This window comes from Citrus clementina, unplaced genomic scaffold (genome assembly GCF_000493195.1).
Source record: "Citrus clementina cultivar Clemenules unplaced genomic scaffold, Citrus_clementina_v1.0 scaffold_3, whole genome shotgun sequence".
In the NCBI taxonomy this organism is placed as follows: Eukaryota; Viridiplantae; Streptophyta; class Magnoliopsida; order Sapindales; family Rutaceae; genus Citrus; species Citrus x clementina.
Window position 1 is genome coordinate 40,553,985 of NW_006262339.1, and position 24,684 is coordinate 40,578,668.

Here is a 24,684-nt window from a genome sequence, read left to right on the forward strand (position 1 = left end):
CATATTTTACATCGATTACTCCACAAATTATATAATATCTATTTATAAGCGAGTATTACTCAAATTAATATAGTATACTTTAAAATTTTAATTATTATGCTTAAATCATATAATCATATATGCAATTAAGTGTAAATTATGAAAAGGTCTCTTCCCAAGATTTGGAAAAATGGTCATGTAAATCCCCAAGTTCCCACTAAAAGACACTAAGATCCTTTTGTACCATAATACCTTTTGACTTTCTTAACAAAAAAGATTGACTCTAATGTTTTATAATAAGTATAAATTAAATATGTTAAAATAAATGTAACAATATATACATTTTAAAATAATTTCAGTATATAAAAAAATATTTTAGTATTGTACAATCTTATATTATATGAAACTAAATTTTTTTAATAAACAAAAATATAATATTAAAATAATATTTAAAAGTTTAAATTATTTTCAATTTTGTATAAAATAATTTTAATATTATTAATACATGAGATATATTTTATTAATTATAAAATCTATTTAATCAAAAGATTTATTTAAAATTTTAATAACAAATACAAATATACTATTAAAATCAATATCATATTTACACTTTAAAAATTATGTTATATATTAAAAAATATTTTAGACAAATTAAATTATTTATATTTATTAAAAATTTTAAAGTCAGTTTTTTGAATTAAAGTCAAAAGGAAATTTTGGTATCCCTTAATAAAAACATAGGTTCTATATCATCATGTTAACCAAATGTTATTTTAATTTTATGGCTAACCACACATGGAGGTTCCTTCTGATCCTAGTCTTCCACGTTTTTTCTTGAAGCACATGATTTGGTGACTTTAACACGCAATGAAAAAAACATGTGCATCATTGACTTGGTAAAGCATTTAAAGAACTAAAAATGGTTAAAGCAGCTACGAAAATTGCTATGAAAAAGAAAAAAAAAAAAAAAAGGCTAATAATGCTTCTCCGTTAAGTCCAACAACAAACCAATCAAGTCCGGTAACATCGATATCTACGGAACATGATTCCCAACTGTTAGTCTGTTGCCAGAGATATGAATTTCTTTCTCACTCATTTTCATAAATTCTTCAACTTGTTTCTCTCCAATGAGTTGAGTAAATTGAAGAAAAGTACAAAGTCAATTGAAAAATGATGGATAAAAATGGAAAAAGCAGTAACATGTATAACTTGGTAAGGGAGAGAGAGGAAGAAGATGAGACAGTTAAAGATAAGATTTGACGACGAGGGAGAGAAGAGAAGAAGATGAAAATTACTTTAATTATGCTTTCGAAAAGGCGTTAAAATATTGTTTCTTATTTTATTTTATGCTTCGTTTTGAAGATTAGCGGAAACGTGTATAACCTGTTTCGGGTTTTATTACAGTCAGCCAGGCTTTGTTTTGTATGTTTTACAATTTGCATCTAAGATGTGACCCACCGAACAAGTTGTACACGTAAATTTTGAAAGCAAAAATGAAAACGAGGGCTGCAAGACATTGCCGAACAGGCCCTTAATTGTCCAATTGCATGTACTTAAATATTTTGCAGATATTATTCCTATAGGAAAATAATTTTATAAAAATTATTGGACAACTGTATTTTATGTTTTTTTTTAGGGATTAGAATCCTCTCATAATCTGATATGTTCCTAAGTTAAATTTACTCAATTTACTAGTGGTTAATAAATTAAAAAATAAAAGTAGTAAAAACATAATCATATACTAGCACTAAGGGATATGCGGTATAAATCTTTAAAAGATCGTGAGAATTCAGATCAAGGAAATAGGATCCTCTTTTAATTTAATTTATCTTGAGATTTTAATTTTATTTCTCTTGAGTTTTTAAAAATTTTATACCACATGTCCAAGGTAATTAAGATAAATGAGTGATGTTTGTTGTCATAGTTACATATAAAACTAATGTTACCGCACAAAACTATCATACTAGGAAAACTTTCGTTGGATTTGTACTTTTTAAAATTCTTGCTGACAGATTAAGTTCTTTGCTTCCTAACATTATCTCGTCTCAACAGACGGTTTTCATCAAGGACAGGCATTCATGAGCGTATCAGCTCTATTTCTGAATGAATTAATCTGCTCAATCGCAAGAGTCATGGAGGGAATGTTACCTTGAAGATTGACATTAAAAATGCTTTTGACATTCTTGATTGGAACTTTTTAATTCATGTCTTCGTTCTCTCTATTATTTTTTAATTCATGTTTTGTTTGATATTAAGATACTGTAGTTTAAAAATGTTATAATTGTTATAAAAAAAAATTATAAATATCAAATAAAAATTGATAGTATATAACAAATAATTTTTAAATAATAATTTAAACAAAAAATAATAAAAAATATTATATATTTTTCATCATAAAATATAAGATAAAATATACAGCTCTTAAGCTACAAAGGGCTAACCACGATAACAACCAATCAAGGCCTTCATATGGTTAAAAATTTTTATAGAGAGTGTTTTTCGAAGATGGTATAAAATTTTATGCAGTAACATTGCTGCTAAAAAAATGAGTATCAAATGGATAATCTTCTCTTAAAGGGGGCAATGATTATGTCCATGTTAAAAACTATGTCATAGACCATGTACGCAAAAATTTAATTTATTATAGTCAAATATGGCAATTGTGTACATTGATTAAACATATTGTCTTCAAAATATAAATTAAAAGAAAGATAACCAATTGGGACTCAGTAAGTCTTGACCTGCTTCGAGGACTAAGAAATTGACACAGACTCGTTCACGGACTCCCTTCTATAAATAGGCTAGTTTCCCTTACATTATTCTCAAATCACAACAATTGATTATAGTTTGAGATATAAGTACATCCTGCTAATTAATCACCATGAAGGCAATTCAATTTCTTATAGGTTTTGCTCTCTTGGCTTTGGCTTCTTCTTTGGCCTCTGCCTATGACCCTAGCCGTCTTCAAGATATCTGTGTAGCCATCGAGGACCCGAAGGATGGTGGTACGTAAGCTGAACTGATGAAACATATAATTTTCAATATAATTTGTGCTGCTACTTAATTATTCTTTTTTTCCCCCTTTGTGTGTGTATGTGTGTGTGTGTTCTTGTAGTGTTTGTGAATGGGAAGTTCTGCAAGGACCCCAAGCTTGCGACAGCTGAAGATTTCTTCTTGTCAGGGCTAAACAAGCCTGGAAACACAACAAATCGACTTGGTGTTAATGAAACAGAAGCAAATGTTGAGCAAATTCCAGGACTCAACACCCTTGGCGTATCAGCATTCCGTATTGACTATGCGCCGAATGGGCAAAGCCCGCCTCACATTCACCCCCGTGCCAGTGAAATCCTGCTGGTCCTGGAAGGAACTCTTTATGCTGGTTTTGTGACATCAGACAACCTAAATAACACACTCATCACAAAAGTTCTGCATGAGGGAGATGTTTTTGTGTTTCCAATTGGTTTGATTCACTTCCACGTCAACATTGGAAAAACAAGTGCAGTTGCCTATTCTGGTCTAAACAGCCAGTTCCCCGGTGAAATTACCATAGCCGACACGATCTTTGGAGCCCATCCTCGAATCAAACCCGATTTTCTTGCCAAGGCATTCCAGTTGGACCCAAATGTAGTGAAAGATCTTGAGAATAAGTTCGGTAATGGCAATTAGGAGAAGGAATTAATGAGCTTTAATATAAATGGCCTCTTCACCAGTGGCTTTGTTGTTCTAACTCCATATTATCATATCGGAATGTACTAAAAGAGGTTTCTTATAAACCTTTCTCCAAGCTGATTGTAGCCATATAATAAACATTATTTACTGTTGTTTTTATTTATCAGCTAAGCCTTTCCCATGCCTCTCCTTATACATATATTTTGTCCGTACACACAGACACACACACACACACACACACATATTCTAATTAATCTCTTCATTACTTTTTGTTATGCAAAATCTGATGTGAAACAGATTATATTAAGCCCCAAGATCAATTGGTAGATGACCAATTGATGTCGCTTGATAAGAGCAGACACACATAATGTTGAATATATGCATACATGAAGCAAACAATTGCATGTGGTTATCATTCAACTTTTTGACTTTTGGCATAATTTGTTGACCAACCAATGCTGTTTCCCATTGCTACTTTGAGCAGCCAAAATCTTGGTGTTATTACAATTGCAGATGCAGTATTCGGATCTGATCCACCAATTGATCCTTATGCTCTCCCCAGGGCATTCCAACTTGAAAGCTCCCCAAACGTAGTGAAAGCTCTCCAAACGTAGTGAAAGCTCTTCAAGCAAAGTTCGAGGCTAACTAGTTGCCTAGATACATAGTTTAGCGCGCGTGTGAGTATGTTCTAATAAAGGATTTTAAAGTGTAGGAAAGTTCGAGAAAACTCTTAAACCATTCGGTTTAAGGTTATAATTTCATAATGCTCTTAAATTGTGGAGTTTAATATCTTTCTCTGACTTTTCCACATTTTAAAAATCTAGACCCAACTACTACATACATACATACATACATACATACATATATATATAAAAGCAAATGTTATAATGATGAACTTGTATCCGCGTATATGAAAATAATGCATGTCGTAGTTCTTACGTAACTCGCATGGAATTTGTGAAATGTTTCGATGGAGGATTTTCTTTTTTTTAATTAACCAGATAAATATAGCATAGAAATCTAAAATGATAAATAAACAAGCGAAAATACTATCAAATACAAAGAGAGCTAGAGACTTTAATATCCTCACTTTCATTAGCTTTCTTCCAGATTATTAATAAAGTGGAACTATTTGAACTTATTAAAGTATTGTCTTCGCCATTTAATTATGAATTGAAAAAATCGAACTTCGTTCGAAATTATATAGCAAACATTGGATTATAATGCTTTTGGGTTAGGAAAGGCAATTTAAATGGATTTTGAAGGTTATCAGTTTACATATGATCAAGGATTTACTTCTGACCCAATTTTCCTTGAAAGTTTTTAAGCTTTGTTAATTAAAACGGTTGGCATTTAGAGATTACTTTGGTCAACTTTATTTGTTCAATGAATTTTTTTAAATAAAAATAGTTACAAATATAGAAGCGAAACATTTGCAAATTAAAATCATCTACTTCCAATTCATTAAGATTGATAGAATAAATAATAATTTTGAGTTATACAAAGATAAACTATTTGTACAATTATATAAAGGTTGAGTATAAACAGTTGGTCCATTTACAGTTGACAAACAATAATTGATTATTCTACAATAATCATGGTTTAATAAATTGACTGATGGGTGATAAATCTGAGTGAATAATATACTTCAGCAAGTCCAAATTATAATAAAATGGTCGAGTGTGTAAGTTTTCTTACGCATAATATTATAACATAGGATGTGGGTGTTTAATTCAAGTAAAATTACTGTTTATATTTATGTGAGATGCAATTTATTTCATACGTATTATGAATTTAGATGTTTAATATATAAATCCACAGATTTCCCAACAAATTTTAAAATTATGACCAATAATAACAATAATAATAATGATAACCCTAAATTACGAGAGTCCAATAGCCGAAGGGTGAAAAGAACTCGCATTGATGAGTGAAATATAGTATAGACTAAATTTATTTTGTTTAAAATTATAATGAATTTTTTTTTTTTAATTAAAGAAGGGCTCACGAAGAGCTAATGCAACACTAAACGAGAGTGTGCAATTCCATAAGCATCATTACAAAGTAAACCAAAAATAGCAGGGGGAGGAGAAAGAAGAACATGCAAGTCTATAGGTGTAGTTAGGCTATAGGAAGTAAGGAAGTCCGCAGCACTATTTACCTCTCGGTACACATGCTCCATGTGGACGATCCAGTCGCGTGCTAATAATTTCTGAATAGCTTTGACAAGAATTGTATTTTCGTTGGCTGAAGGATGAGCCCTTTCCAAAAGATGCACTATGCTCTTATTATCCACTCCCGCTTGAAGCCGTCTATAGCCATGATCCCAAGCCACTCTCAAGCCATGCAAAAGACCCCAAAGCTCAGCCGAGAGAACTGAACACATTCCAAGGTTAACAGTGAAGCCCATGAGCCAATTTCCATTGAAATCCCGAATCCATCCACCAGCCCCAGCATGTCCAGACCCCTTCCTGGCACCATCCGTATTTAAACTGACACACGGCCAAATGGGAGCTTTCCACTTTATCAAAGTCTCCACTCGCTGTTGTTTCCCAAGCAAAGGTTGGTGAATACAGCGTAATATCTCATGTGTTCGAACCTTTATGTCTGTGGCAATAAAGCCACTCTCCCACGAGCCATGATTAAAGAGAACGTCATTCCTCCAAGACCATAATCTCCACACCGCTACTCCAAAACACACTCTTCAATACTCCTGACTTGTGTCGTTTGTATTTCTCATCAGATTAATCTGCAGCCAATCAGTAAGAGAGCAAAGAAAAAAGCTAGGGGGATGATGGGTAGGCAAGAGATAAGACCAGTCCCTCCTGGCCGTAACACAGTCACGGAGAGCATGAAGAATATCCTCAACCGGCCCTCCACATCTATCACATTGAGTAGAAACAACCAAATGTCTCCTATGAAGCTCCTTCCTCGTTTTCAACCGACCATGCAAGAGGAGCCAAAGAAAAACACGGATGCTCTCGGGTCCCTTCCAACTCCAAGCCAAACGCCAAAAGTTACGATCTCCATTGCCAATAGGATCATCTAAAAGCTCATAAGCAGATTTTACAGAGAAAATTCCATTAGAGGAAACTCCCCAAAAGTAACTGTCATGTCCGTGAGAAGCTTTAGGAGGATGAACTGAAGCAATCTTTAAAAGTATGTTATTAGGCACCAAGTGGCTAAACAAACACCAATTCCAGTTTTCATTTTCATCAACAAAATCAGCTACCCGCTTGCTAAGTAATGTATTCAAACACATTCTACATGTAACACATTAACCAAAGAAGTTTCGGATTAACTAATTAATTATTTATTTCGTGAAAGTTTTGGTTGGTCTTGTGAAACACGAAATTTATGAAAGAGTTTATCTCACATTGATATCATATTTGTATCTAACAGATAAATGTATAAGAGAAATTAACATAAACATGTATTTTCTAAAGTGTCGTTTTAGGCCTATTATAGAAACATGTTTCATATGTTCTTAAGAATTATTTAATTTTAATTAAATATGTGAGAATAACATTGAAATATTAGAAAAATTTAAAAATAAAAAAATTTAAATTCTAAGTTCTACTAGTTGTCTAAATTTATCGAGGGTCATCTGTCTCGCAATTTTAATCCCTATCGCATAATAGTTTCGCGCAATAGTGTTTGGGCATAAGAATAAATAGAGGTTTGTCATCTGCAACAAAAAAAACCGAAATTGATCAGAAACAGAAAATTTTCACACACCTTTGATAAAAATCACCCAATTAATCACATCGATATAGAAGAAAACAATATTTTTTAAGACTACAGTAGATGTTCCTAGGTCAAAGCTTCATCACATAACTGAAAAAACAATCAAAATCCCTCTTTCTACGTTAATTCGCCAACATGCTTCATTCAAACTAAAGTACTAAATAAATTGAACCAAATATTTCATGAAAAAAAAAAAAGCAACAGTCTACGGAATGCTGTAAAAAGAACAACGTGACAAACATATTAACAAGAATTTATTAACAATGCCGACATGCCAAAAACAAATGGGAACCTGGAATTCAACAAGTAGCTAACTTCTCATAATGAAGAACTCACATCATTCTTGAGTGGAAACGCGGAGAATCCAAAAGAATTCTTTTCGATTCGTGCAATTCTTGTAAGGAATTGTCTTCAACTGCTAATTGACATGCATCAAACAGACCGAAGAGATACCTCCCACTGCTCTATCTTCTCAGCCAAATCATGCTTCCTACAATTCTTCAGCCCATCAGTAGCGAAATCAAAGTACCTGGAAATTGGAGTCAACCCCATTTCGGTCATTTCCACCAAATAGTTTGCCGCCTCAACAAATCTTCCCCCGCGGCCACACATTGTTATGAACATTGCATAAACAGGCCTATTTGGAGGATGCGTCTTAATCTTCATCTCACTAAAGAAACAAAATGCATCATCAAACTGGCCCCTCGTTAACATCCCTTTAATAATAGGAGCATACAAGCTTGGGAATGACTTGTGACCGTCCTCAACCAAATTACACAGCAATCTAAAGGCCTCATCAATCATAAACCCCTTTGAAACAGCTGGAATCGAAATCTTATTCGTATTCACATCAGCGCACAAACCTAACTTACACACGCTATAATACATCTCAACACAAAACTCAACCTCCCCGGATTTACATATCGTCTCAATCAACGAATTAAAGGTTTCCAAATCCGGAACAGACCCTTGTTTAATCATTTTATTAACCATCTGTTTAGCAGACTCTAAATAACCGGCATTCAACAACCCTTGAACCAACAATCACGACCTCGAACAGGGGGGTTGAACCCTTTATCACTCAGCTCCTGCAAAAACTCTTGTGCCTCTCTCACTTTCCCAGAAGAACACCAAGCATTAACAAGAATCGTGTGCGTCCTCTTATCAGGGACAAACCCTTTTCTAATCATCTCCTAATCAAAGCATAAGCACCATGAAACTACCTGACCTCACACAAAGCAAACAGCAATGAATTATACAAAAGAACACACTGCTGACAATTGAAAGCGGTACACTTATTAAAAATCTCAACAGCATTATCAATCAACCCATGTTTACCAAACTCTTCGATGATGAGAGATAGAGTTTGAGGAAAGACGGAGAGGCTGTCGGGTTTCATGAGTTCGATGGTCTTCCACATGGACTAGCAGCGTTTGTGGTGGGCGAGGGTCAGGATGAGCTGTTCGAATTCAAGGGAGGTGGGGGAGTATTGGGCCGGGAGCGGGCCCACGATAAGAAGCGGAGGGATTCGGAAGCAGAAGTAGTGCGGCAGTCGCGGAACAGACGAGTTCTGAGATGAGGGTGAGGTTGAGTCTGTTGAGGGTGCGTTCTGGATATATGTCGTGACGGACTATGTTGGCGATGTGGTTTACATCTGCGAAGTAATCGTCTTTTGAGGTTTTGGCCGCGGCCACGGTGGTCATGGTTTTGAAGGACGGGACGAGGCATTGAGTTCGGTTTCTGAATAGCGAAACTAACATCTTGGAAGGTCGAATGTGGATGCGTGCTATGTGTTTGAAAGAATTCCGCAATAAAAACTGCTCGAGCTGGCAATCGCACTTCATGCTATATGTTGGATAGATTCCGTATTCTGAAATAAATGTTTTGTATATCAGAGTTGCTGCTGGTGGTTATCTTATTGCCGATGGTGGTTATCTTATTGCCGATGGTGGTTATCTTATTAAATGAAAAATCCATGATCCAATTATCCTATCATAGTCCGTCACGATCATCTTATATCAGAGTTATTACACTATCATCTTGCTTTTCTAAAGCTTCGAAGCAGACGTGACTTTTAAACAGAAAAAAAGGATATCCAGACCGCAAGGTTCGGGACTCCTTCATTATCCTTCCAAAACCCCGATTCAAATAAAATTAATCACACATAAATTTTTTTTTTCAATAAATTACTTATATTCATAATTTATCTTTAAAAAAAAAGTCCTACTTATAATTATAATTATTTTTTTGTTAATTCTATACCTTTTACTCCTTATCTAATTAAAATAAACTATACAAAATTTGAAATAATCTATTATTCTTTCATATTTCTTATCGATTAAATATTTATGTACTTAAAATTAATTTTAAAGTATAATTTAACATATGTATAAATTTTATCAAATAATTAACATTAAAAAATTCATCGGCTAAAAGATCTTTTAATTTGTGCGTAAGATAATAATAAGATTACAAAAGAAATTAAAAATGAATAACACAATACTGCTTTTAAGTTTTAACTAAAAAAATAAAATAAAAATAAAAAAGTGTTTTAAAAAAAATTTAAATAAAGACATTATCACAAATAAAATAAATATAATTGAAAAGGGAATTTGATGACGAGATTAGTGAGGTGCCAATATTCCCAACCCTAATAGAACTGACGGCTTGAGGAAGATTCTATTTATTTTCTTTTCTAATCTCCAAGGTTTTACACTAAATAGAAAAGCACATTTGGACACAGAATACAATCCATCATCAGCACTGACATCACAAACACAACCATAGCGTCATTTGAATAAAGTTAACCCATTTCTTCTTCTAAATAAAACAATCATCGTTCTATTATTTCTCTTTGCTTTTATCTACAATCCCGTTTCCCTTCCTGTCTACCTATCAATCGCAGGGAAGTCGAAGTCATTCTCAATTACTTTAAAGTGTTGGGGCTTCTGCCCGGAACAATGGAGACTCCACAACCTGAAATATGACCTCTCCAGATTCTTCACCTGCAATTTCCGAGAAAAATAGCATCCATTTATAAGTCACTTCTTTCACAAAATGGGCAAGAACCGCAAAACAATGGAAAACATTAGTTTCAACTCACCCATCGTGCTGTGTCAAAGAGAGGACATGTCAAGCGTACTGATTTAAGTTTGTTGGTGAGGGCCTGGAGCTTTTGCCGATCCAATGCCAAAGATACAGCCCTCTCTTCATATTCCTTCATAGGATCGTCAGAATATAAAATGTCAAAATTCAGCTTTCCATCAACGTAGTTAAAAGGAAACGAAAGTACACAGCAACACACTACAGAGCATTTCACTTATCCTAATTCATACTGTATCAAAGCCTTTTGCGTGTTAACTATGAATACTTTACATGCAAACGTAGAAATAAAACCCATATGGCTTTACAATTGATAAGTCCAACAAAACAGCAAGTGCTAGGGCTTGCATTGTTCATCACCAGCAATTAAGTATTGTCTAAGGCTTTGTACAGGGGCAAAGAAATTTAAAAAAAAATGCCTACCTGTTGACAGTCATCTCTTCCCCAAGGCCAGTTGCAAGACAGAGTAATCCGGCAACCCTAGTCGCCATTTTCTGCAGGGGCAGAGGTATCTTGGCAAACCCAATCAAGACCGCATATTCAGTTTCGTAATTGATCAAATAAGAGATGATGGGAAGGAGAGGTAAATGTCAAGGGACTTCAACAAGAAAAATAACTGGAAAGAGGTCCTAGGAGAATTTCTTTAAACAGTAACTTACATGCTCGGAGTCTCATTTCTCCTGCAGCTGCATGGGAACCTAAGGATCCAAAGCGCACTGTTAGGTACTCGTCCAAGAATATTGCACCTAAAACACACGATCACATGAATCTCAGAAGCCAAATTGTATACAACTACACATAGTCAACAAACAAATTCGGGATCATCCAAGTATTAGCAAATATTAAAGATCTCAGGATCCATTTTGTATAACTGGTTGAAGCAAGCAAATATAAATTTGTCTTCGGGGAGACCATAATCTGATCGTTTGGGCTGGCAATTTGGATCCAACACATCCATATTTATCTGCAATTATATACAAATTGTTACGAAGATAACTTCCCCTGCTTTTGAAGGAGGATAACAAAAGGTGATATAAACCATATAAGGATTTACTCTTACCAAAAATATCATAGATGTACCTGTTTATAATCATTAACAAAGCAGCAATGAGGGACATGCACAAGCTTTCCCGAATATATATGGGCATAGCGCAAAGGTGAAACAAACTGTAGATTCGTTGAACAAATAAAGTTGACCAAAGTATTCTCTAAATGCCAACCGTTTTAATTAACAAAGCTTAAAAACTTGTAAGGAGAATTGGGTCAGAAGTAAATCCTTGATTATATGTAAACTGATAACCTTCAAAATCCATTTAAATTGCCTTTCCTAACCCAAAAGCATTCTAATCCAATGTTTGCTATATAATTTCGAACTAAGTTCGATTTTTTCAATTCATAATTAAATGGCGAAGAGAATACTTTAATGAGTTCAAATAGTTCCACTTTATTAATAACTTGGGAGAAAGCTAATGAAAGTGAGGATATTGGAGTATCTAGCTCTCTTTGTACGTATTTGAGAGTATTTTCGCTTGTTTATTTATCGTTTTAGATTTCTATGATATATTTATCTGGTTTATTAAAAAGAGAAAATCCTCCTTCGAAACATTTTACAAATTCCATGCGAGTTACGTAAGAACTATGACATTCATTATTTTCATATACGCGGATACAAGTTGATCATTATATCATTTGTTTATATATATATATAGTAATTTTCGGGTCTAGATTTTTAAAATGTGGGAAAGTCGGAGAAAGATATTAAACTCCACAATTTAAGAGCATTATGAAATTATAACCTTAAACCGAATGGTTTAAGAGCTTTCTCGAACCTTCCTACACTTTAAAATCCCTGATTAGAACATACACACACGCGCTAAACTATGTAACTAGGCAACTAGTTAGCCCCGAACTTTGCTTGAAGAGCTTTCACTACGTTTGGAGAGCTTTCACTACGTTTGGGGAGCTTTCAAGTTGGAATGCCCTGGGGAGAGCATAAGGATCAATTGGTGGATCAGATCCGAATACTGCATCTGCAATTGTAATAACACCAAGATTTTGGCTGCTCAAAGTAGCAATGGGAAACAGCATTGGTTGGTCAACAAATTATGCCAAAAGTCAAAAAGTTACATGATAACCACATGCAATTATTTGCTTCATGCATGCATATATTCAACATTATGTGTGTCTGCTCTTATCAAGCGACATCAATTGGTCATCTACCAATTGATCTTGGGGCTTAATATAATCTGTTTCACATCAGATTTTGCATAACAAAAAGTAATGAAGAGATTAATTAGAATATATGTGTGTGTGTGTGTGTGTGTGTGTGTGTGTGTGTGTGTGTACGGACAAAATATATGTATAAGGAGAGGCATGGGAAAGGCTTAGCTGCTAATAAAAACAACAGTAAATAATGTTTATTATATGGCTACAATCAGCTTGGAGAAAGGTTTATAAGAAACCTCTTTTAGTACATTACGATATGATAATATGGAGTTAGAACAACAAAGCCACTGGTGAAGAGGCCATTTATATTAAAGCTCATTAATTCCTTCTCCTAATTGCCATTACCGAACTTATTCTCAAGATCTTTCACTACCTTTGGGTCCAACTGGAATGCCTTGGCAAGAAAATCGGGTTTGATTCGAGGATGGGCTCCAAAGATCGTGTCGGCTATGGTAATTTCACCGGGGAACTGGCTGTTTAGACCAGAATAGGCAACTGCACTTGTGTTTCCAATGTTGACATGGAAGTGAATCAAACCAATTGGAAACACAAAAACATCTCACTCATGCAGAACTTTTGTGATGAGTGTGTTATTTAGGTTGTCTGATGTCACAAAACCAGAATAAAGAGTTCCTTCCAGGACCAACAGTATTTCGCTGGCACGGGGGTGAATGTGAGGCGGGCTTTGCCCATTCGGCGCATAGTCAATACGGAATGCTGATACGCCAAGGGTGTTGTCCTGGAATTTGCTCAACATTTGCATGTGTTTCATTAACACCAAGTCGATTTGTTGTGTTTCCAGGCTTGTCTAGCCCTGACAAGAAGAAATCTTCAGCTGTCGCAAGCTTGGGGTCCTTGCAGAACTTCCCATTCACAAACACTACAAGAACACACACACACATACACACACAAAGGGGGAAAAAAAGAATAATTAACTAGCAGCACAAATTATATTGAAAATTATATGTTTCATCAGTTCAGCTTACGTACCACCATCCTTCGGGTCATCGATGGCTACACAGATATCTTGAAGAAGGCTAGGGTCATAGGCAGGGGCCAAAGAAGAAGCCAAAGCCAAGAGAGCAAAACCTATAAGAAATTGAATTGCCTTCATGGTGATTAATTAACAGGATGTACTTATATCTCAAACTATAATCAAGTGTTGTGATTTGAGAATAATGCGAGGGAAACTAGCCTATTTATAGAAGGGAGTCCGTGAACGAGTCTGTGTCAATTTCTTAGGACTCGAAGCAGGTCAAGACTTACTGAGTCCCAATTGGTTATCTTTCTTTTAATTTATATTTTGAAGACAATATGTTTAATCAATGTACACAATTGCCATATTTGACTATAATAAATTAAATTTTTGCCTACTTGGTCTATGACATAGTTTTTAACATGGACATAATCATTGCCCCCTTTAAGAGAAGATTATTCCATTTGATACTCATTTTTTTAGCAGCAATGTTACTGCATAAAATTTTATACCATCTTCGAAAAATTGTTGAACACTCTCTATAAATTGTTTTAACCATATGAAGGCCTTGATTGGTTGTTATCGTGGTTAGGCCTTTGTAGCCTAAGAGCTATATATTTTATCTTATACTTTATGATGAAAATCATATAATATTTTTATTATTTTTTGTTAAAATTATTATTTAAAAGTTATTTGTTATATACTATCAATTTTTATTTGATACTTATAATTTTTTTTATAACAACTATAACATTTTTGAACTACAATATCTCAATATCAAACAAAACATGAATTAAAACATAATAGAGAGAACGAAGACATGAATTAAAAAGTTCCAATCAAGAGTGTCAAAAGCATTTTTAATGTCAATCTTCAAGGCAACATTCCCTCCATGACTCTTGCGATTGAGCAGATTAATTCATTCAGAAATAGAGCTGAGACACTCATGAATGTCTGTCCTTGATGAAAACCGTTTGTTGAGACGAGATAATGTTAGGAAGCAAAGAACTTAATATGTCAGCAAGAATTTTAAAAAGTACACATCCAACGAAAGTTTTCGTAGTATGATAGTTTTGTGCAGTAACATTAGTTTTATATGTAACTATGACACCAAACATCACTCATTTATCTTAATTACCTTGTACATGTGGTATAAAATCTTTAAAAACTCAAGAGAAATTAAATTAAAAACTCTAGGATAAATTAAAAAAATTAAAAACTAGGGATAAATTAAATTAAAAGAGGATCCTATTTCCTTGATCTGAATTCTCATGATCTTTTAAAGATTTGTACCGCATATCCCTTAGTGCTGGTATATAATTATGTTTTAACTACTTTTATTTTTTAATTTATTAACCACCAGTAAATTGAGTATATTTAAATTTTTAACTTAGGAACATATCAGATTATGAAAGGATTCTAATCCCTCAAAAAAACATAAAATACAGTTGTCCAGTAATTTTTATAAAATTATTTTCCTGTAGGACTAATATCTGCAAAATATTGAAGTATATGCAATTGGACAATTAAGGGCTGTTCGGAATGTCTTGCAGCCCTCGTTTTCATTTTTGTTTTCAAAATTTACGTGTACAACTTGTTCGGTGGGTCACATCTTAGATGCAAATTGTAAAACATACAAAACAAAGCCTGGCTGACTGTAATAAAACCCAAAACAGGTTATACACGTTTCCGCTAATCTTCTAAACGAACCATAAAATAAAATAAGAAACAATATTTTAACGCCTTTTCGAAAGCATAATTAAAGTATAATTTTTTCCTCTCATCTTCTTCCTTTCTCTCCCTTACCAAGTTATACATGTCACTGCTTTTTCCATTTTTATCCATCATTTTTTCAATTGACTTTGTACTTTTCTTCAATTTACTCAACTCATTTGAGAAAACGAGTTAAAGAATTTATGAAAATGGGTGAGAAAGAAATTCATATCTCTGGCAACAGACTAACAGTTGGGAGTCATGTTCCGTGGATATCGATGTTACCGGACTTGATTGGTTTGTTGTTGGACTTAATGGAGAGCCACTATTAGCCTTTTTGTTTTTCCTTTTCATAGCAATTTTGGTAGGTGCTTTGAGCATTCTTAGTTCTATAAATGCTTTACCAAGTCAATGATGCGCATGTTTTTTTTCATTGCGCGTTGAAGTCATCAAATCATCTGCTTCAAGAAAAAACGTGAATACTGGGATCAGAAGGAACCAAAATTCTTCCATCTTATTTTCAGTGGTCAGGTTAATTCGAAGCTGGAGCCGGAACTTTTTGTTAGAGGTAGTGATATCCTTTTACAATGACAATTGGTATATATATAATTTAAAGTTTAAAAGTTAATTTTAATGTTTGCTAAATTTTTTAAAAAATTTATTTTTAATAAAATCATCTTATCTTACACCAGATTTAAAAAAATAAAAAAAGTAGTTTTTTAAAATCGGATTTCGAGAATCACTTTTATAATTGTTATCAATTATATTGAGATAATAAAATAAAAAATACGATTAATAATATAAAATATTTATTTTAGTTATCAATTATTATATATACACAACTAAAAATATTTTATTTATATGTTTATAAATGTGTAAATAAATTTTATTTAACAATATATTCAATTCATTCATTTACATTCCTACAACATTTTAATATTAACATTTACCAAACACATGATTAATTGATTCTTTATATAGCTTATTATTTTTATAGTGTGACTAACATTAATTATTTTAAAAGTTATAACATTATTTTTATAGTGTAACTTAATTGATTAAAATTAAGTTATTTAAATCATTAAGTTACGAAAACAGACAACCCTTTAGTAAATTTCTTAATGTAAATATTAGTAAATTATAATGCAAACAAAAATAATAATCTCTTATGTCTTCACTTTTTTAATTAAAATTAGTTTCATTATCTATTTTGAATAACAAACTGAATTGATCACGAAATAATAATCTCTTCTTCCAATCATATGAGTGGGTTTGAGTCACTCAGGTATAGAGATGGCCAATGGGTCGGGCCGGCAGCAAGGCCTATGCATGCTTGTGCCCATGTTGTGTCATGCCCACTATATGTTTCGTGCTGTGCCATGTCCACTCGTGCTGTGCCCACACGTGTCGTGCCTAAAAAAAAAAAAGCCCAATAAGCTTTTTTTCTTTTTTTTCTTAAATTTTTTAAGAGCGCATGCCAAGCTATTAGCATACTTTTTTCAAGTCTATATACTTTTTTTAGGTATATGCCTTTATTCAAATTTAATAGAATCAAAATTCAAAACTCAAGTCCATATTCAATAAAAATAAATTAATAATCGTAAGAGAACGTAATATTAATTACTAAATTTGACTTCATAGTATTAGATTTTTTTTAATACTTAACAACAACAACAACAACAACAATAATAATAATACTGATAAATTTTTCTTAAGGGTTAACTTAAATGTTAACTTGGACTTACATGGAGTTATAGATCATAGTACACAATAATATTAATGCATATTTATAAAATCATGATATTTATAATTTTATTCATTAAAAAAATATTTATTTAATAAATTATCAATATAAACCAATTATAGTATTTTTTTAAACTAAGAATTAAATGAATTTAAAAATTCAATTTCAGGTTATTTGTAAAATCATAAAATTTTAAGTGTATTTTCATTAAAAAAATAAAACGTGCTTATTGTGAGCTTTTTCATTGTGCCGTACTTAGCCCATCTCTAATCGTGTCGTGCTTTTAAGGCTCGCATGCCTAAAATTCTAAGCCCGGCCCAACCCACGTGCATGCCGTGCTGTGCCGCGTGCCCCACAGAAGCGTGCTCGTGTTGTGCTATGCTATACGGACATGTGTCGTGTCACGTGCCCATTGGCCATCTCTACTCAGGTAGTCGTGGGAATTTGTTTTCTTTGATTTCTACGCTTGGCTTTTTAGAATTATTTGTAAGGGCATTAATTGTGTATTTTTAATGGGTTTATATGTTAATTATATTGTATGTAGTATTAAAGGTTTGTCAACCAAACTAGCAACCATTTAATTAGTTAAAATGCATTCATGTCAGTATTTAAGATACGTATCACTTTCCGACAACCATGTTAATATATGTTTCCGTTCGAACTTTCCACTCGCTGCTTGACCCATGTAAGTTATAAAAAAGTTTCTGAGAAAATGAAAAAATAATCCATGGCCATGGAAATAATAAAACGCCGCCAGGAGTATTGTATAATTCTAGGAGCGATTTATCATTTCTTTTTCCTTTTTGCTTTTTATTTCAACAATTTATTATTGACTAGTGTATTGCAGGCTTGCGGCAATTAAGTGTTTGGATCATTTATCCCCCTTTTTTTCAAATATAAGCCAGATATAACTCCAGATTATGCTGGTAGAAACATCGTCTCAAAGATTCTATTGGGTTATCAATAGCTGTATATGAGTGTATCTTGAAGAGGGCTAATTTTTCTAGGATATGCTGCTAGAAAATTTTGCAGCACGTAACTACTATGAATTAGTCTTTGTTGTTTAATTAAGACTCTAATCTTCCTTTCTAGAATGCAAGATAAAAAATTAAGCTAGAAACATTATATCAAAGTAATGAATAGTTACACATTTTTGTTAAATATAATTCTAGACTTTCCGGTCACACATTTTACCGTTTAGTCCATAATTTTTCAAAATACCTATTGCATTTCTAATATTATACTTTTATGTTCGAATTACTCTGTTGAAGTATACATGAGACTTTTTACCATATAGCACCCTCCATACCTTTTAGCGGGGGAATTAAAAAAAAAAAAAAAAAAAGAGCGCATCATATTAGACAAAGTGCATGTTTGTATGACTTATTTAATGGTCATAAGTACTTATTTAATATCATAAGTTCCTTTTTAAATTAGGGGTGTTCGCGGATCGAATTTTACAAATTGGATATCAATCCATATCCGATCCATGATTTTGTGAATTATAAATTTTTAATCCAATACGATCCACGGATTGATGAACTCAATCCAAATTCAATCAATACGTCTGAGGATCAGATGCGGATTTGACTCAATTATCCATATCCAATCCACAATTTTACGGATTGGTTTGCAGATTAAAAATTTTTAATTATGTCTTATCTACGAACTAACTAAATAAAAAAATTAATATAAAAATAAGTTTACTACTGATCAAATTCAAAATTAAATAAGATTTAAATAAATTAATTGTTTAAATAAAGTTAGAAAATACTTTTAAAGTTTCAAAATATAATACGTCAAAAAGAAAAAAATCATTTGTTTATATCAGTATATAAAAATTAACTACTTAGTAAGCTATATTTTTTTATTTAATTATTTTTATTTTATATTATTATTGGATAAGATATAATTTGATGTTAATGTAACTATATTTTAACTTATTTATTTATTAGTAAGTATAATGCCATATTCACAAGCCTAATTTTTTTTATTAAATAAATAAATAAATATATATATATATATATATATATATATATATATATTGCGGATTCACGGATTTTTTACGGATTTATAGAAGTAAATCCATATCCAATCCACCGATTACGGATTTCCAAATTTTCAATCCAATCTAATCCATCAATCCACGAATCACATTTTTTACGAATCAGATTTCTACGGATTAGATGGATTGAGCGGATCGGATTGGATTCTGAACACCCTATTTAAAATTATTGTTGTTATTTGATTGTATTTTAAGTAGAGTTTTTAAGAATTAAGTAAACTCTTTTGTCTCAACTAGTAAAAACTTAAATTTTGAGCTTTAAGACGTAAAGGTTGGAGGGCCCTTTTCAAAAGTTAAATTGACTAAAATGTTCCGTTATTTATTTCACAATATAATGACATCCCTTTCATAACTTTAAAACTTGTCTATTAAAATGATTTTATATAATTTTTAATAATGCTCTCAGTGACAACTAAACAATTAAATTTTTTTGATAACATTCTACTTGTAAAACTTTTATTAATAAAAGCTTTATTTGAATAAGCCTTATCATAAAACTTTACCAAACAAAGCCTAATAATAAGATTATAATAGTAGAAGAATTCAAAAAATGTATTCTTAATATTACAAGTTTACAATTATTAAGTTGGGAATGAAATAGGTATGTTTAAAATTACATTGATTACTTGGTCACTGATGAGGTGAGGATTGGATGGCCACATTTAACTTTTGATGAATTGTGTCATTACTGCTTTTCTAACATGTCTCTATTGAAAAGTCAAAATAGCTTTTTGACATGCATAACCTTCTAGCCGCAATATTGGAAATATTGATGAAGCATGTGGATGGAATCATGGAAAATGAAGCCAAATGAGTTGGTGAAGCATGTGACAGTTTGACAAATTCACAACAACTTTAACAATTTGGCAAATTGTTGGTGAGCGCCGAATTTATAATAGTGCAAAATACTTCCTATAAATAGAGGGAGTTTTTCATTTGTTAAGCATCCCAAAAATTTGTTAAGCTTATAAGTTTCTAAGCTTTTGAGAGTCCTGAGAGTGTGAGCAATTGGAGAGTGTGTGTGAGAGTACTGGGTGTATTTGGATTCTCGAAAAGTGAGGTTTCTTTACTCAAATTTGTACTCAAAAGATAATTGTTAATAATACAATTATTTTTCTCTTGCTCCCGCGGACGTAGGCATATTGCCGAACCACGTAATTCTTGTGTCCTTTATTTTTCTATGATTATTCGGTGCGCTTGATTCCCATTCCGCGCACAACAAGTGATATCAGAGCCGACAGTTCGTACTTAGGGGATACGACATTGTTCACGTATACGGTACTGTTCACGAATATGGTGGAGACGACCATTTATACTTGGGAGACAATCTATTGTAAGTAGTGTGTATTTTTTCATGTCTAGGAAAGTTCTATCAACAAGGCGATAAGAGTCTAAGGATTCTGGTTTTTAATTGGGATCGAGTTCCCGTCCAGTTTCCTGGGAACTTTCCTAGTGCATTTATTCAAGCAAAATTAACATCATAGTGACTGTTTTTCAAGTGAAAATAAGTCGTTGAGAAAATGATAAAAGGTAAAACTTCCAAAATTGGGGAGAGATCTACCGATACTATTTCAGGAGACACTTCAGGTGGGAGGCGAGATTTGTCAAATCGCTATTCTATTTAGCACTTGTTATAGGAGGCCAGAAAATCGATGTTGAAAAGTTTGATGGGAAAATCAACTTCGGCATGTGGAGGCGCGAAGTTATGGATGCCCTTATTCAAATCGATCTCGATGTTGTTCTGAAAAATAAAAGAGATATGTATGATGAAGAAATTTAGGATCGTATGAACGAGAAAGCTTGTGGTCAAATCAAATCTTGTTTGACCAAAGAGGTGAAATACTTGGTGAAAGATGAGGAGTGTACGATGACTTTGTGGTGTACATTGGAGGAGAAGTGCCTGCTGAAAAGTCCTGAAAATCGTCTTCATGTAATGAGCCAAGTATATGGCTTTCGAATGAAGCCTGAGGTGTCAATGCATGATCATGTCTCAAGATTGAAAAGTTACTTGCTGATTTGAAAAATTTTGATGAAAATATTAAGGATGAAGTCAAGGCTATGATTTTGTTACACTTACTATCAGAGGAATATAGCCATTTTGTGACTACCTTGATATATGAGAAGAGTGTGATCGTCTTCGAAGATGTTTGCACAACATTGACTAACTTGGAGATTCAGAATAATGATAAAATTTCTAAACGAGCATCGTCTGAAGCTTTGGTGAGCAGAGATTGGGCAATGGAGAAAAAGAAGAAGCGTGGTGGAAAGAATTCTCGATCCAAATCGAGAAGCAGAAATATAGCTGGAGATGAGTGTGTCTTTTGTCATGAAAAGGGCCATTGGAGGAAAGATTGTCCAAAGGCTCAAAAGAGAGATGGAAAGAAACCAGCAGCAGTAAACATGACACGTAAAGATGAGGACTCTGATTATTCACGAAGTATTACTCCTGTAGCATACGTGGCTAGTTCGAGTGAGTGGATACTTGATACTGGAGCAACCTATCATTTGTGTCATATTAAGGAATGGTTTACGAATTTTCATAATTTGGAATCTGGTACAGTTGTGATGAGGAATGATCAACCTTGTCGCATAATAGGGATATGAACAATTCGGCTCAAAATGTTTGATGGAATGGTCAGAAAACTGAAAAATGTTAGATATTTTCTAACTTTAAAGAAAAATCTAATTTCGGTGGGTGCTCTAGAAGCTAAAGGCTACAAGGTTACTATTGAAAATAGCATAATGAAGTTCACGTATGGGGCTATGGTGATTGTGCAAGGGGTTTGGCATCACAATTTGTACTATTTGAAGGGAGATACAACTGATGAAGTAAATGTTGCTGAGGCGTACAGTGACACCACCAAGCTATGGCATGTACGACTGGAACATATTGGAGAGAAGTTTTTACAAACTCTGATGAAGCAAAGACTCTTAAAATGTACCAAAACCTGTAAATTAAATTTCTATGAGTATTGTGTAGTACGCTAGAAAACAAGGGTCAAGTTTGGTACAGCTAATCACGATACTCGTGAGATCCTTGAATATGTTCACAGTGATGTATTGGGACCAACCAAGACTGCATCAATTGCTGGAAGCTATTATTTTGTTACATTTCTCTAGACATGTGTGGGTGTACGCCATGCGAGCAAATGATGAGATTCTAGAGATTTTCGTGAAATAGAAGAAATTAGTGAAGACTCAAACTGGTAGAAAGATCAAAGTATTACGATCTGATAATGGAGGTGAATATACTTCTAATCCATTCTTGCAAATATGCAGAACGAGGGTATTAAAAAACATTTCACGGTGAGACATACTCCGCAACATAACGGTGTGGCTGAGCGTATGAATCGTACTTTGCTGGAGAAAGTACGATGTATGTTATCTAATGCTGGTTTAGATAAAAAGTTTTAAGCTGAGGCTGTGAGTTACGCAAGTCACTTAATAAATTGATTGCCTTCTGTTGTAATTGGAGGTAAAACTCCTATGGAAATGTGTTCTAGAAAGCATGCACAAGACTATGATTCCCTTCGTATATTCAGGTGTTCAGCTTATTATCACGTCAAAGATGGTAAATTGGATCCTCGTGCTAGAAAAGCTATCTTTGTGGGATTCAAAAGTGGAGTAAAAGGCTTCAAGCTTTGGGATATCGAAGACAAAAAGTTTGTGCGTAGCAGAGATGTTACGTTTGATGAAGCTTCAATGATGAAAACTTCAAGTTCTCAACAAGTGGAGAACAAGACCACATAGGTATTGTAGCGGGTGGAGTTTGATGCAACTCCATATGTACCAGTTAGTTCTACATCAGAGAATGGTTTAACTATGGAGGTGACACCTAGAGTTGAAAAAGATATTGTTTCTTCTGGTGTCCCACAAAATGAAGAAACAAATTAAATCTTCATTTTGTGGGACACCAGAAGAAACAATTGATGATGTAAATAATGATGATTCTTGACACGACTTAAAAGTGTTTGATTTTCTCCCAAGTATAAGAGTGCCTAGTTATAATATATCTCGGTGAATCCGAGGTCGAACTACAGAGAAAAGATTTAATTTGTTTACTGAAGTTTATCCAAAAAAAAAATTTATAAATATGTAATTTATTTAAGAAAAAGTATAAAATTGAATTAGTTAGGGTTATGGATCCACTCTTAGTAATAAATACAATTTAACAAATTCTTTTTATTTTTATTTTATTTCCCAAAAGATTAATTGTATAAATTAAAATCATTTTCCCATTTATTTTATTGTGGATTAAGAATTTAATGTGCCAAAACTTAATTTGTCTGCACTAAATCAAAATACAATTTTTCCATATTTTATACTAAGATATTAAGAATTTATTGTGCCAAATTCCTATTTTTGTCTACACTAAATCAAAATTTCAAAATATAAAATATGGATAAAATTAAATAGAAAACAATTTAATTTATAAAATTAAAAATAGAATTTGATTAAACCATATTTTTTACTAAGAGTTTCACCTTCCCCTAACTATGAATATTTAGTTAAACATTTTTGAAATAAAGGAAATTATTACAATTGAAAAACACATAAAAAAATGGAATTTGAAAATTGAAATAAAACTAATTTTATTGATTGAAAATATATTACAAGAGAGATGAGAAGAAGAATTTGAGGGGAAAGAAGGGAAGAGAAGGTGTGTAGAGGTGTGTTCACCCCCCCTCTCTATTTATACTAATACATGATAAATCCACACCACACAAATAAAAAAATCTAATTACATATTAACCTTACATTTGTCCCACTAATAATTCCACTAATAAAACATAAATCTAACTTATCAACTCAAGCATATACAACACATTCAACTAAAAATTACCATACCTAACATGATAAAAACTTATAATTTTACAATTACCACATTTACCGTGGTAAAAACGTAAAAATTTACAACAAAAGTCTCAGCTCCTCCTCGACAATGACATAATTTCTTGAACTTCCGGAATTCAAATTTGACATCCATACATTTGTTCGGAGCCTCAAAATGCATGAAATTATTATTTTTACCTAATAAACACACAAAAATACACAAAATCAAATATTTAGAAAAATAATTAGAAATTCACAATATGTTAGACAATTACAAATATAAATTACATTAATAGCACAAAATAACATTTTTATCCCTTAATAAATATACAATTTTTAACACTAATCAATTCTATAGCAATAAGGAGGCTAAGTAGAGAGATAAAGAAACTCGGATGGCTTACTAAAGACATGGTGGTAACCTATACACTTCCAGTTATTGATAATGACATTCCTAGCACTTTCGGTGAAGCATTACACAGTAGTGAAAGTGATCAATGGAAGTTAGCCATGGAAGAAGAGATGAAATCTCTCCATCAAAACCAGACTTGGGAACTTACCAAAGGGGAAAAGGGCTATTGGCAATAAATGGGTCTACACCAAGAAGCAGGGATCTCCGAATCAATCAAC

At 32.9% G+C, this 24,684-nt stretch overlaps 1 protein-coding gene and 2 pseudogenes across 1 annotated transcript; 1 reads left to right on the forward strand and 2 right to left on the reverse strand.

The window, feature by feature from the left end:
- Positions 1-2,832: 2,832 nt before the first annotated feature.
- Positions 2,833-3,687, forward strand: LOC18049402 (germin-like protein subfamily 1 member 17). The gene is made up of 2 exons (XM_006443235.2): positions 2,833-2,984; positions 3,095-3,687. The coding sequence occupies exons 1-2, from the start codon at positions 2,861-2,863 to the stop codon at positions 3,643-3,645; spliced, it is 675 nt and encodes a 224-aa protein (XP_006443298.1). The 5' UTR covers positions 2,833-2,860; the 3' UTR covers positions 3,646-3,687.
- Positions 3,688-7,827: 4,140 nt separating this feature from the next.
- LOC112100040 lies at positions 7,828-9,296 on the reverse strand (annotated as a pseudogene).
- A 3,730-nt stretch (positions 9,297-13,026) lies between these two features.
- On the reverse strand, positions 13,027-13,845 carry LOC18049403 (annotated as a pseudogene).
- Between the last annotated feature and the right edge of the window lie 10,839 nt (positions 13,846-24,684).